Source organism: Lacerta agilis, chromosome 3 (genome assembly GCF_009819535.1).
Source record: "Lacerta agilis isolate rLacAgi1 chromosome 3, rLacAgi1.pri, whole genome shotgun sequence".
NCBI classification, from domain to species: Eukaryota; Metazoa; Chordata; class Lepidosauria; order Squamata; family Lacertidae; genus Lacerta; species Lacerta agilis.
Window position 1 is genome coordinate 53,403,414 of NC_046314.1, and position 15,249 is coordinate 53,418,662.

Genomic DNA, 15,249 nt, shown 5'->3' on the forward strand with positions numbered 1-15,249 from the left:
ATAATGAATAAATAAACCAAAGAGAAGTTGCACACATTGGGACAAAGGGCTGGTGCAGGCCTGTTGGTATTTTGCATGCACTAATACATCTGCAACATTTATTTTATTTAAAATATTTACACCCTGCACTTCTGCATTGAAATGAATGAAAATTGTGACTCAGAAGCACGGGGTGATTTCTAATATTTAAGCACACAATCTAAATGACATGAAAGTGATGGGGGGGGGAATCCCAATGTTTTGACAAACATTAAGTCTTAGATTGAAAATGCAATCCTATACATGCCTGCTTAATGGAATTCCCATTAAGTCCAATGGGACTTTCAAGTAACTGTGTGTAGGATTGCAGCATAAATGCATTTGCTTATTCCTTCTGAACACAGAAGGAATGCCACAGGACTCAACAGACATCCTCATATTTAATTAATTTTATAAATAATAATAGATTTGTAGAGTTGGAAAGGACCCTGAGGTTCATCTAGTCGAACCCCCTGCAATGCTGGAAATCTCAACACATGGTCCCTTATCCAATTTGAAACCATACCGGATCCAGCTTAGCTTTACAAATATGCTAGAAGTTTTAAATAGCACTTAACTGCCATAACCTCTAAGTGGCTTACAAGGATACAATACAAAAAAAGTTTTTTACAAATCAGTTAAAATTACAAAAACAAACTTCAATTACAATCCCTGCTAGAATTCAGTAGGGAGAGATCCTGTTTGACCTCAGATGGACACGAGTTACATAAAATTGGACCCATAATACTAAATGCATGGCTCCTGGTGGGTGAAAACTGTGCTTCTGAGCCACAGCATTTTGCACAGAGCCTCACACAGAGCTCATTGCAATAATCTAGTCTTGAGGTTAACTGAGCCTTGGTGTCCTACACCTCTGCAGGCACATTAAGCCATGACAGAGAACATTAGGCTCAGATGACCTGTCATATTCATAGCCCCATCTAGCCATCCCTCAAACAAGTGCAAATTACTCAAGCTCACAGCCCACAACTCTTTTTGGTATGAGCACTGGAATTGTGCCTCCACATTTCTATATGAAGTAGAAAAGGACAGGCATACTAGTATAGTTCTGGCTGGGGGTGGGATGGGCTATGGAGAGGCAGTAAGAATGTGGCCATGTTCTCCCTGTTTAATATACTTTCTGCAATAGTGCAAAATATTTCAAATAAAAACAACATTTTGCATTGTTTGCCTAATGTGCCACAGCTAAAGAATCATGTTAAGCAAATGCATCTTGTGGAAGTAAATATCCATCATTCAATTAAACCCTAGGAAGAAATTTGGAACTGAAAAGCTAAGGGTTTTGGTCTAACAAACTCCCAAACCTGAAACCTGCTGGTATTTGTGTTGTGCTCTACACTGCGGTAAACAGGGCAATTTTTATAAGTGCTGTGCAAATTTTATTCTCATTTATACCTGTTATCTTTTCGCAACTAGTCATGCTGATAAATTTCTAAGGAAAGGACAATTCAAGATTGCAGGACCCTACACACCATGCTTTGCTGTTATTTTTGAGCAATTATTTTTCAGTTCTTCAGTGACATGGAAACTGCAACAGCTTACAAATCACAGAGGCCAGGATGCCTAGCTGCACAGATAAAAGATGTTCACTAAAGACGGATGCTTGAGAAAGACACAAAAAGCACAGACAGAAGCCTAGTGGGGAATTTTCAATGCTTTGAAACATATATTAATCCAATATATTAATAGCACCTCGTTCTTTGAGTGTGAATCCCTATGCAGCCAAAACAGTAATATCCATGCATCAGAGGAGGGATTGAAAATTTGAGGAGATCCTAAAGTCTGCAGAAATATATTTAGGAAAAAGCTAAGTAGCCACACGGAAAACTGCTTAATGAGGATTGAGTGTTCTCAGTGGGATGACAAGAAAACTGGTGGGAAGAGGGAATGGAATGGAGAATCTTGAAAGGGCATGGCTGGCTGGCAGGCATCCTGAACAGGAGTTAAGGAATGGAATGGGTGGTCTGGCTGGAACTGGCCAGTGAAGTTGCATGTGGCTGCAGCTGGCAGGAGAGGCTAACCTGAGAGAGAAGTCACGGTGTGTAGAAGAGTAAGGCAGAAAATGGAAGCTGGGAAGCTAGTGGCCCCTCTGTCAGGAAGCTAGTGTACTGCATCCAGCAATCATTCAAAATATAAAACATACGTTCATTCTGCACAAGAGGGCCGAATGGCTAGAGCAGGGACCCTTGTCTTTGATGCTGATTTTAGCATTTTAGCCCCCTTAACTCAGGGGATGCCCACTCACCAGAGACACATTTGTAAACTTCACTTGTTTCATATTAGACCAAAAGTAAAGGAGGCTGGCTTCCTAACTGATGATGTCGCAAAGGGACCTAGAACAGCCATGTTTTGTTCCCCTTTCATTGTAGTTTATGAGGGAGGCCTTCTCTCTGCTGAAAGGTTTCTAATTCCTCCAACTCTCCTGATTACTGTACGGTCTCTCTCTAGCACCTACACAGCAACATGAGAAGAGCTCTGCTGGTTCAGGCCAATGGCCCATCTAGTTTAGCATTCTGTTCTCCCACACACCAGACACCCATGGGAAATAATGCAAGCAGACTACTTGAGTGAAGCAGAACTCTCCCCATTTGAGCTTCCCACTGTCTGGCATTCAGAGGCACACACTGCCTCCAACAGCAGAGCTACAACATAGCCACTGTGACTAGCAGTCACTGATTACCCCATGCTCCATGAATTTGTCTAATCCTCTTTTAGAGCCACCCAAGTTAGTGGCGATCACTACCTCTTGTGGGAGCAACTATATTTTATCCATCCTGAATGGACAATAAACAGCTTCCTTGGATGTCCCTGACTTCTAGTATTAGGAGAGATAGAGAAAAAACTTCTCTTTACCCAACTTTCTCTACATCACACATCATTTTGTTGACCTCTGTCATGTCCCCACTTAGTCGTCTTTTCTGTAAACTATAAAGCTCCAAATGCCATAACTTTTCCTCATCGGGGAGTTGAGGAGATGTCTGCCACTCATGCTGGTGAAACAATTCAGGAGGAGCAAGGAGACCCACAGATCTTAATAGAGTGGAATATTATAGAGAATTACTGATGACATAGCTCCTTCTTTCAGCTAAGACTAAAGCCTTTCACCTCTTCGGTTTTATATTGGGAAACCCTTAGGAATGGAAGGTGTGTTCCTTAAAGAAACATGTGGATTACAGAAAGAATCATTAGTCAGAGGAGCAACACATTAGCCTTCCCAGGCATTTTGGTTCCATTTTCATTTTAGATGTGCTTGAATCCAATGCATTCTTATCATTGTTTTCATTCTCATGTGTTAGGGGTAACTCTCCTTTTTTTTTTTTTTAGGAGTACGTGTATGTATATGGACTACTTTTAATTCACTGTCTGAATTTCTTTACCCATGCACTTCAGAGGTCCTCTGCTGCTGTCTGCTAGCATTGTTTACCTTTCTTCTCAGACTTTTCTGTAACCACCAGTGCTGTCTCTTCCTTTGCTTTGACTTTGGCAGGTGCAACTACCTCTGCTTTGGTTTCCTTATGCTTCACTCTTTCGGGTGCCTTGGGTTCTGGTTTTCTTTCCTTCACATCCTTCTTAGCCTTGTCTTCAACCTTTATGCTCTTCTTGTCTGCAGATTATATATATAAATATATGTAAAAAGTCAATATAATTTTTTGTGCCTGCAGGAAATGTATTTTTAGTAGCTCTTATTGTCCATGCTGATTTATAGTTTACCGTTGATTTTATGAGTTGCATGTTGTCATTTGTATTTAAAAAAAGAAAAATAGCCCCCAAAGAATTTTAATTATTCTCAACAAATTCCTTGACATATTGAAGAATAAGGAAAGGAAATATCTTTCGGAGGAACTTCCCCTCCTTTTTTTCTTGTTCAGGTTCCACCTATTCAGTTACTGAATTATTATTTTTTAAAAACAATTTCCCCCCAAAGTTGCTATAAAGACAAGCATGTTAACTTATTTTTGAAAGTGAAAAAGCAATTAACACAGACTGGGAGACCCATGGCTACAGATATATTGATTTCTTGTTTGTTTGTTTTGAAAGCTAATTCTATCTAAACTTCATCAAGGATTTTGGTGCAGACAGACATGTACAGTACACTTATAGAACTGACAATGTATCAGTTCTCAATTAGTTTCCTTTTAAATGCAAAAGTGATGTCGTATCATTTTTCAAAACTGTGCTGTTAAAATTAAAACAAAATAGAAAATTCTTTCCAGTAGCACCTTAGATACCAACTGAGTTTGTTCTTGGTATGAGCTTTCGTGTGCATGCACACTTCTTCAGATACACTGAAACAGAAGTCACCAGATCCTTAAATATAGTGAGGGAGTGGGGAGGGGTATTACTCAGAAGGGTGGTGGGAATGGGTGATCAGCTGATAGGTGTGGAAAACCTGTTGAGGACTGTTAACAACTGCAATTGGTCTTACAGGGAAAGGCAAGGGGTGAGATGGCTAAAGATAGCTTTGTCATGTATAATGAGATAAGAATCCAATGTCTTTGTTCAGACCAGGTTTCTCCATGGTTTTAAGTTTGGTGATTAGTTGCAATTCAGCCACTTCTCTTTCCAGTCTATTTCTGAAATTCCTTTGTATTATATTCCTTTGTACTATAAAAGATCTCAAAGTAGCTATCTTAATAGAGCTTACTCCATCCAAAGCATTTCCTGTGCAGTGCAGACTGCCAGAGATGATTTGTAGAACTGGAGAAAGGGCACTAGAAAACCATCAACTTTTGGCCACTCTGCAACTAAGGTAAGTGAAACACACACACACACACACACACACACACACAAACATGCATCCCACCCATGAGAATTCATCTGAAATTTTCCTGTCCCCTTTAATAAATTTTGATTACATTTCCCCCCTGATTAATTGCTGGAGAATGGTGAGAAAATAATGGGGAGAAATTTTCAGCATAGCACCAGTGCAAATTACAGATGACATGGAGTTCTGTTGCATGAGCAAAGGTAAGTTTTCTCATACATTTCATCAGAAGTGGAACATACATTTAAATTCCATTTAACACTGAGGTCTCTAAGAAGATAGCTTGGGCCCCACTATTATCTGAAAAGGTCAGGTAAATGTAGGCTAGAGAGCGAGGAAGAATGAATAGAAAAGACTTTGGAAAATGAATGCTATGATTTGGCTGAAGAGTTTCTCAGAGCTAGGTCAAATAAGCTCACTGACTCCACTGTTTCTCCCTATCCACTAAGGCTCTGGAGTTTTCTGTGCTTTGCCAATAGTCACCAAAAGCCTTGAAAATCTCCCTTTGAGGTATTTGCTTATCCCTCTTTGAGAAGCATTTTGCACCCAAAACTTGAACAAAAATGTAACAAAATGTAAAACCATGTCATACAGTGCAGGAGACATTATGAGTCGATAATATTCTATTTTTCAAATATTCTCAAATTGGTGACCCATTTATGAATCAAGCTGAGGGGAATTCACCCATCACTAGAGGATGGTGGAGCTTTTAAGGAGGTTAGGTATCACCATATCTAATTAACTAAGGGTGTTGGAGCTTTTGCCTCTTTCCTAAAACCTGTGTGTGGAAATGGTGGTCAAGGGTGTGAGGGTGAATAACCTAGAGTTGAATCTAGAGAAAGGAGAAGTAATGCCAGTGGAGAATGCATAGGCCTTGGAGGGAGTTAGCATGCATGTTCTGGATGAAATAGAAGTATCACCATCATAACGTATTTTGAATCTAGGTGTTCTCCTGGGTCAATGTCTACTCCTGGAAAAGCTGGTGGCCAGCGGTAAGTTTTGCAGGCCCTTCTTGGAAAGGGATACTTTGTCACATGCTTTTGCAACCTCCAGGACTGATGAATAAAGTCTGTGTGGTATTGCCCATAAAGGCAACTCAGAAACTGCTACTGATACAATATGTCTGCATATTCAACCAATATTGTAGTGATTGCATTTGCTGTCTGGGCCCAATTCAAGATGCTGGAATGTATCTTTAAAGAAGGTGTGGTGGTGAACCTGTGGCCTTCCAGATGTTGCTGGACCACAGTTTCCATAATTCCTGACCGTGCTGGTTGTGGCTGATGGGTGTTGAAGTCTAGCAACATCTGGAGGTCCACATGTTCCCCAGCCCTGCTTCAAAGCATTTATGGTCTGGAACTGAAATATTTTAGGGATTACCTATCCTGTTCAACACATGCCTTCACTTTATGAAGTTAGAACATCAGATTTCAAGAGCAGAGCTTTCATTCAAATTGTCCTGAGCCTATGGAATAACCTGTTGAAGTCAGAGGGCATGTAAAGGTTGCAAGACTTGTCCAGTTCAAGTAACATTGGCAGCTAATCCAGGTTTATTGATAAACTGCAGAGTCTTTGCTCTTGCTCTTAATTATATTGTTTCTTATTTTTAAATTAGTATTATGTTGTTTTTAAGATCTGTCTTATTCTCTGTGCCATGCTGACTGCAGGAAACATGCCATGTAACATAATTCTAGACATGTCTACTCAGACTAAGTTTCATTGTTCAGTTGGAACAATTCCCAGGTAGAGATGGTCAGTTTCTCTCTCACACACCCATCTTAAGTTCCCTTAAATTTCCACAAAGGTTTGTGCTCCCCTGCTACAAAAACACACTTCTGTGAAAAGTCCCATGTAAATTCATCAGAATGGAAAACCATCAGCATTTAGTTGCACAGTTCTCCCAATTTTATATTCAATTTTGTCTAACATACAGTTTTTACAATTTCTCATAACATTTTCACTCACATGTTCATTTTTATGTGCATTTTCTTTTAATATATCCATTTTTCTACAAGTGAGCTACATTGCATGCACAAGTTTTGAAGAACTGCATAGCAAGTACAAGTTTTAAAGGATAGCTGTGTTTCAGTTTGTGTATTGTTTTGGAAAGTGCAAATTAGGTAGGTTCTCATTAAAATGTGAACTCCCCCACCCTTTCTCCCAGGAAATAATGAAAAGGGGCTGCAAACTTAAATAAATAATTTTATCCCATTTGTAATGGGGTTTTGTCCATCACAAACTTTACCAATCATACATATAAAGGCTGGAAGAAAATTAGTTTGATGAGAAAACCTAAAGCTTTTCTTCTATCAAAGTAAATTTAAAAATAGAACAGAAAAATGAAGAATAGAAATTGTCCTCCTCCTCACAGCCCACTACCCTAGAATGTGTGTGGTAATTTTGAGATAGAAGCATCTTATCCAGGGATCTTTCCTCGCCTTGCTGTAGAAAGAAGTGAAACTGTCAGTGACAGAAACACACATAATCTGCCGGAATAAAAAAGTTGGTGCAGTAAATAAAAGAGGGAAAATGAACGCCTATTTTTAGATGCTATGAAAGTCACAAACAAAGAGATGGTAAACAACCCCCAAAACATCCTGATCCTCATTAAATAGAAAACTGATACACAGGTAGAAAAGCTTTTTTAGAAACACATCCCTGGAAACAGTTTTGGAGGAGTAAGGTAAGGGAAAGGACAACAACCGCCTCTTATACAATACCCGCAGGATATTACCAGAAAACTCTGAATATTCCCTGTGTTTCCTAAGAAGAAAGACTTCATGAAATGGATATGCTATGTATTGGTACTGGGTGTGTGGCGTGTGTGGGTGGCTGCCTGTGAGCTATGGACAAATGTCATGCAGCTGCTCTAAAATGAACACAAGCCCACGGAAGGTTATTGCAAAACAAATTTGTTACAAATTTGTTAAGGTGCCCCAGGACACCTTAGATCATAACAGAGAAATGTGAGTAATGAAGGGATTAATAGTTCTTCATCAAAACACAACACTAAGTACACCAAACCAAAAGTGTTAAATCCATGATGGTGCCTAGGGCAGAAAATACAAAATGGCAGCCACTGGTGAACAAAATGACAACAACTGGGAAGTTGCACATGAATTGGAAGCTGCACATGAATTGGGCACCACGGACCAAGCCTCCTTGCCTTCCCTTCTGCCACACTTAATGACACCCAAAATTCACTGCCTGGTGTAAGCCACTTTCATTGTGCCTCATGGTAGGACCACTTCTCCATGAAATATAACGATCATTACCTTTTGGGGAAGGTGGTGCTTTCTTTTTAGGCTTTTCTTCCTTTGCAGGTTTCTCTTTGGGAGGTTCTAAAAAGGAACAGACACAATACAGTACATATACAAAAATAGCAACTGAAATCCATTTATTTCAATGGGTCTGCTCTAATTTAATTGGGTTCAATCCTATTTACATTTTACATATCACCTATGAAAATCCACATGTGTAGTTGGGTCTATGTTATACACGCTATACAATGGCAAACAGCCAGGGATGCATTCACATACTTTTAAAAACAAACAAACAAACCAAATCCCACCAATCAGCTGTTCAGGAGGGCATTTGGGGTGTGGATTCAGTGATTGCAATCTAATTTGAAATCTCTCCAAAGAGAAAGATTTCAGAATTTAAACTCAGTATATAGGCTCAGCTGCAGCTCATCTTTACACTTCTGTTTGACTGCAGTCATACGTTTGAACTTCTTTTCAGCAGAGAGGGTTATTTGAAACAACCAGAAATTAAAGCTCAACACAACATAAATATGGATTATCACATATGCCTGTGCCACACAGACACTGATAATGAGAACTGGAAATCCTTTTAAACCTTGGTTTATCCATTGAAGTTATTTCAGACAATAGCTGTTTTGTCAATCGATAATCTCATTCCCTGCAGGGTATGAACTTTAACCCCAACTGGCCACTGCAAATACTGAAACATGATTATGCTGGAAGGAAAGTTTAAATTCGATAAGCTAAAATGAAAAATGACCGTAAGTGCTCCTGCAAATACCACATGTCCACTTGCCTTAAGCAAGTCATTTCCTTTTCAGGCAAATACAACGTAATTAGTTTTTCTTTAATTATCATCCATCAACCTTGGAAGTAGAGCACGAGTGGATTCTGTGCCTGGGAGAACACAGTGTTTTCACGACAATTTCATGGAATAGTCATATAACGGGTAACCCACGATTTCTGTGGAATCAGTTAACATAACACTGGACAAGTTACCTCACCTGAATGTTAGAGCAGGTATCATTTCCCTATCCCATGAATCTTGAAAATACTCCTGGGAATAACTTCATTATCATTTCCATTTTCCAGATGGAGATCTGAAGCTGAGGAATCAGCTCAGTTCATTCTCTGCCATAATTCCCATTCATTCCAATGAATGGCACTTGTGCAGGAAGCACTCTTGGTGCATTGGGCCTTTGGTCAATAAGATACATTTCTAGCTATATGTAGATAAAAGTGCTTTTACTTTTCTGAGCCAATGTGAGGTATGCCCGTGAAGCCATGCACCTAAAAATGATTGGCAGTGTGCACATGCATTGAAAACTTGTAATTTGTTACTCAAGTCCCTAAAGAATAAGGCAGTTAACATTTTACATAACACTTATCTATAAACAATCAGGCAATCACTAAATTAATTAGCATTTCCCCCCTCCCCATCTACTGCCACTGTTGCAACCAGGCTGGCTCATTATCTTATTTAATTAAAACCAGTGTTTCATATATATATTTTCACCTCACTGGCCTTCCCCTAATTTTGAAAGCTTGAAACTAATCAGATAAAGTTTTAGGCTTTGCACATATGATTTTTTAAATCTGAAAACAACTGCAAAAAAGTCTTTACTCCCTTGCAGCTGAAAGTGTTAGCTTCCCACAAAAAGCAGCATTGTGGCTTGATCCCCATATGGAATAGGGAGCCACCTGATAAGGTTCGCCACCATCATCAGTCATTCATACAAATGAGGTTTACAGCTACAGCAAATCCTGTTCCCAGCTGATAGGAGGAGTGTCTCTGTTCAGCAGCCTTGTAGCACACCCTGGAGCATGGGTAGGCAACCTAAGGCCCAGGGGCCGGATGCGGCCCAATCACCTTCTCAATCCGGTCCACGGACAGCCCGGGAATCAGCGTGTTTTTACATGAGTAGAATGTGTCCTTTTATTTAAAATGCATCTCTGGGTTATTTGTGGGGCCTGCCTGGTGTTTTTACATGAGTAGAATGTGTCCTTTTATTTAAAATGCAACTCTGGGTTATTTGTGGGGCATAGGAATTCCTTCATCCCCCCCCCCAAATATAGTCCAGCCCCGCACAAGGTCTGAGGGACAGTGAACCGGCCCCCTGCTGAAAAAGTCTGCTGACCCCTGGAGTATACTGGGTTGGGAGGTCTCAGGAGGAAAGGAAGTTTGCATAAAGCTAATGAGGTGGAAATCATAGATCATTCAGTAGATGTCAGTCAGCAATCCAGTCAGATGGGTGGGGTACAAATGATAAAATTATTGTTATTGTTATTGTTATTATTTTATTGATTAGGATGTTGGACTAGGATCTGGGACAAAATAAAAATTTCTTTCCAGTAGCACCTTAGAGACCAACTAAGTTTGTTCTTGGTATGAGCTTTCGTGTGCATGCACACTTCTTCAGATACACTGAAACAGTGTGTGCATGCACACGAAAAGAAGTGTGCATGCACACGAAAGCTCATACCAAGAACAAACTTAGTTGGTCTCTAAGGTGCTACTGGAAAGAAATTTTTATTTTGTTTTGACTATGGCAGACCAACACGGCTACCCACCTGTAATAGGATCTGGGAGACCAGGTTTCAAATCCTCATTCAGCCAAGAAGCTCATGGGGTGACCTTGGGCCAGTCACTAACTCTCAGTCTAACCTACCTCAAAGGATAGTTGTGAGGATAAAATTGGGAAGGGGAAGAAGCATGCATGCCACATTGAGCTCCTTCGAGGAAAGGTAAGATGTAAATGTAAAAATAAATATAGTTCGGTTGACTTTTGTTCATGGAATGGGAAGAGGCACCAACTTACCGTACCCTTTTCACCAGGCAGCAAAATGTCTTCAGTTTTGCCCTGGCTAGAGTGTCACACAATGGCAAGGATTCCAGGCGCTTACCCAAGGTCTGGTTTCCTCAGAATGAGGGACAGCAAAGACTGTGGTGTGGTCAGGGTATGCGGTTTTTTTTTTACACAGATATACAACCTGAGCCTGTGATGGAGGGGCTCGCAGCATTAACACCCCAAGAATTTGCTTCTCCCATAGTCATAGCCTTGGGTTCCAGCAGAAACCAGGCATGGCTCTCACTCTCTGGCTTCTGCCTGAAGCCTGTTTCTAGCTTTTAGTTCGCACACATGCCTTTTTCCTTCTCACCAACAGCCAGGTGAGGGAGGAGGGGGTCTACCCATTTGCCCTCTGGCACAAAGCCACTTCTGTTGCTACCCTAATGAGCCATACATAAGGGACTCCTACCCCTATGTATGGCCTGGCTATTCCAACAATTGAATCTTTGCAGGATCCAGAAATTAGGTGGGTCTCGGGCAGACATACAGCCTAACTCCCCGACCCTCCAAACTCACATTATCTTCCCATGGGACAACATGATAGGTTTGCCTGCCATTTCAAGAGACAGGCCCTTTAGTGGCTGGTGGATCATAACTTGGTCCCCCCCCCCCCCGAGCAAACGTAGAGCTTCTTCTCAAAGTAGGACATCATCTCTCCCTGGTGGTTTATTATATGAGTCAGAACTCTTGAGCTGCTCTTTATAGAATTCATGAAAAGCAGCGATTACCTTTGGCTTTCCCCACTTTTTCAGGTCGTTCAGGTTTGCCGCTCCTGTCAGGCTTTTCTTTCTTTTCGGGCTTTTCATGTCTTTCGGGCTTTTCTTTGTGTATCGCTACAAAAGGACAAGCATATTTAGGTACAAGATATAAAAACGGCATCTTGGCCAAATGGCACCATAGCACAATGGGGCTTTCAGACTAAGCTGAGGACAGATAGCATCCCTTCCCTTTATTTCAATGAAACTCAGACATGCTTGCTGAGGGAATCCCATTTAAATGAATGGCTACAGCGCAGCAGCAAAGCATAGGGGAATTTGTTCCTATCTATTACTGGTTGACCTGCTGTTTGTTTGTTTAATATGGGAAATGCTAATTATCACTTCCATTTTTCACAACGCACTGGCTTCTAGTATCTATTTTCCTGACAAAATTAACTACTGACTGCTAGTTTTAATTTTTAAAGTATATCCATAGCATTTTTATTATTTTTTAAAGCTAAGCTATTGAAACACACACATACAAAACCCATAATATAAAACTGGCAGGTGTGGGTGCTAAGAGTGCCAAGAAAAACTGGCCGAGGGCCAAAACAGATGTAGCGTCATGGTCTTGATGAACACACACACACACACACACACACACACACAACTATTTAAGCACAGGAGAAAAGCTCCCACGCGTACCAACATAAACGTCCCTCCCAGGATTATCAGGAGAAAGTGCTGCGCTCAGGTTCTGCATGTGGCTCCCTATAAGCATCAGGTTGACCATTGTGAGAAGAGGATGCTGGACTAAATGGGACTTTGGCTCTTCTTATGTCCCTATGGCCTTCAGGGGAGGCGGTTTTCATCAGGACCATATTGTGGGTGGAAGATCACCCCGCTTCCCTGTATCCCATGTTCATGGCCCTGTAACCCACCACCACAGCTGTTGTCTTGAAATAAAAAGCACATTAAATGCATTTGCACATTTAGCATCATGTCGATTTCAACCCTGAACCTCTTGCCTAAGAATGTCATTTGAGCTTTTGCTACTATGCAGTAACAATAACAAATCATCTCTAAAAATGGCGGAAATGTCCTAAACCCTGGTCCAGTGCTTTCAGGGAGAATGGGCATTTATGTATTTCCCAGTCTGGCTACCTTTAGCAAGTAAAGATCTAGTCCAAATGACCAGTCAGGGAAGATTTTATAAGCTTGAAAAGAATTATAGACTTGTAGTGTTGGAAAAGACCACGAGGGCCATCTAGTCCAACACCCAGCAATGCAGGAATCTTTTACCCAGTGTGGGGCTCAAACCCACAACCTGAGATTGAGAGTCTCATGCTCTACCAACTGAGCTGTCCGCAAGAGTTGTTCCTGTTTTCATTTTCAATTGTCTAAGCAGGAAAGCAAAAGGGGTTTGTTGGCCAGCAACCTTTGTGGATTAGAATGGGGCTGACCACACTGACATCACTAGGATTTATGTATCACTAGGATTTAGGTATCAAGGTCAGCAGCCAATAACTGCAAGAGATGGAGCTTTAGGTAAATATTTATATATATATATTGCTTATTTCTATATCCCTCCCTACTCACACCTTCAGAATAAGAGGTTTATTTTGCCTGCTTGCTGTGGGGCACTGGAAGCCTAGGGTAGATGCTTGAAAAGCAAATGCAATGCGGGGCGGCAGGTTCGGCTGACATGCGGAGCTCTTTCCTTGCTAACCACAAGTAGTAGTCAGGAACGAATCTTGGGTGCAGCATGTGGTTAGCAAGGAAAGAGTGTAACCACATGCTTAGATTCAGAAAACACACTACGGTGAACTTTAGCTTAGCTCAACATGGGAGTAATAAATACCAGGAAGGAGCAAAGCCAGTAACGGAGTTTCATGCTCTGGCACCGGGGGACAGAGAGTAGGCGGGGGCAGGGCTGGTGCGCGTCCCAGGGGTGTGGTATGTGTCCTGGGGGCGTGGTGCCCAGCGTGGGGTGGGGCAGTCGCAATGGCATCCCACCGGGATCACTCTGCTGGGGGCGGTGCACTCCCCCTGCACTCCTCTTCCTCCGCCAGTGAGCAAAGCAACTGTGAGCCCTTCTCAAAGAGCCTGCACGTTCGCAGAAAGTCATAGTTTGGCTTATTGTGTTGTGTGAACCAGCTCGCTGTGTTGGAATCTGGGTCACAGCAATCTGTTATTTATAGCAGCTGTGGTTAAGGTCATCATGTTATCATCATTGGTGCCCACAGGGCAAGACTCTGGCGCACGCATCTAGGGCTCCACTCAGCAAAAATGAACAGGAGGACCACCAAGCACAGCAGGACTGGCTTACCACATTTTGAAGCCACACCCATTGTCATCTGAAGAGGGACCATTTTGCTCACTCACAATAATTTCTCCTGCACTGCAGCTATGTCCCTCAACTAACCACTTACCTTTAGAGATTTCTCTTTTTTCAGGTTTTTCTACTATCTCTGGCTTTTCAGGTTTCTTAGCTTTCTCTGGCTTCTCAGGTCTCTCAGGCTTCTCTGGCTTTTCAGGTTTCTCTTTGGGAATTGCTATAAATAATAACACCAATATATTCATGTATCTGAAATATACATATATCCTGGAGGGGAACACCAAAGAATGGTGTCTAACTTGAAAACACGCACTCATAGGTCCTGTGATTTCTAACACATTGAGGAATAGTGACTTGCAGTACAATTGTAAGCATTTTTATTCCAGACACATGAACACATGTACACCTGCTCCCTCCCTCTGCCCTACACATACACAAGCACACACACAAACAAATGGACAGACACATGGGTCATGGGTGTGCAAACAGACACAACTTGCTAACTACAATATTGTAATTTATATTGTAATTTAATGTTGTGAACTGCCCTGAGTTCCACAGATGAAGGGTGGTATACAGAATTAATTAATTAATTAATTAATTAATTAATTAATTAACAACTCCCTCACTTGCTTTCCCATTAAGCTCCCCAATCAGCTGTTGAATGGCACAGTGTTAACAAAGAGGGCGAAGTTCACCATCGTGCTCTTCAAGTTGTTCCATCTGTGCAAGCATTGCAGCCAGACGGAACAATTGCCCCTCTCCTTTCCATGCATGCTGTTCCAGGGGTTCTCCTAACTCTCACCCAAGCCAATTTCAAGGGTGCCGGGTGTCAGAAGAGGGTGGGGGAAGCACTATTGTACAAGTGTAAATCTGTGTGCAGAGCTTCTACTGAAAGGAATGGTGATGCCACCATTTGCCTCCTCAGCCAATTGGTGTTGGGAGGAGCTGAAGAGTTCTCCAGTTGGTGTCTGAACACTGACAGTTGTTTGGCTGGCTGAGGAGAATGTGATTGCCATCTTGAGGTGCATGTTGTGGGACAGCTGGGCAACCCACACCCAGACCCAAAGAAAGGTCTGTGAGGGCCACAGGAAGTAGTTTGCCCTTGTGTGTTTTATAAGTCTAACCTATTTTTCATTGGTGGTGGTGGTTGTCATTAGAAATTAGTTTAGCTTCAAGATGTTTCTTTAGTAAGTGTATCTCTTCAGGGAAATCTGCATTTTCAATCACTGCTAGCTCATGGCCTGCACACAGAATTAACACCCACAGACAGATGCCAGCTTAGACTGGTATTGCT

The 15,249-nt window shown here is 41.5% G+C and overlaps 1 protein-coding gene across 1 annotated transcript in view; it reads right to left on the reverse strand.

Moving 5' to 3' along the window:
• TRDN (triadin) overlaps nucleotides 1-15,249 on the reverse strand; it is a 151,671-nt gene that overhangs the window by 85,437 nt on the left and 50,985 nt on the right. Inside the window, exons 9-12 of the mRNA XM_033145391.1 lie at nucleotides 14,047-14,169; nucleotides 11,645-11,749; nucleotides 8,080-8,145; nucleotides 3,464-3,643 (exon numbers count right to left, since the gene is read on the reverse strand). Coding sequence (XP_033001282.1) covers nucleotides 3,464-3,643; nucleotides 8,080-8,145; nucleotides 11,645-11,749; nucleotides 14,047-14,169 — 474 coding nt within the window. The remainder of the gene's footprint in view (nucleotides 1-3,463; nucleotides 3,644-8,079; nucleotides 8,146-11,644; nucleotides 11,750-14,046; nucleotides 14,170-15,249) is intronic.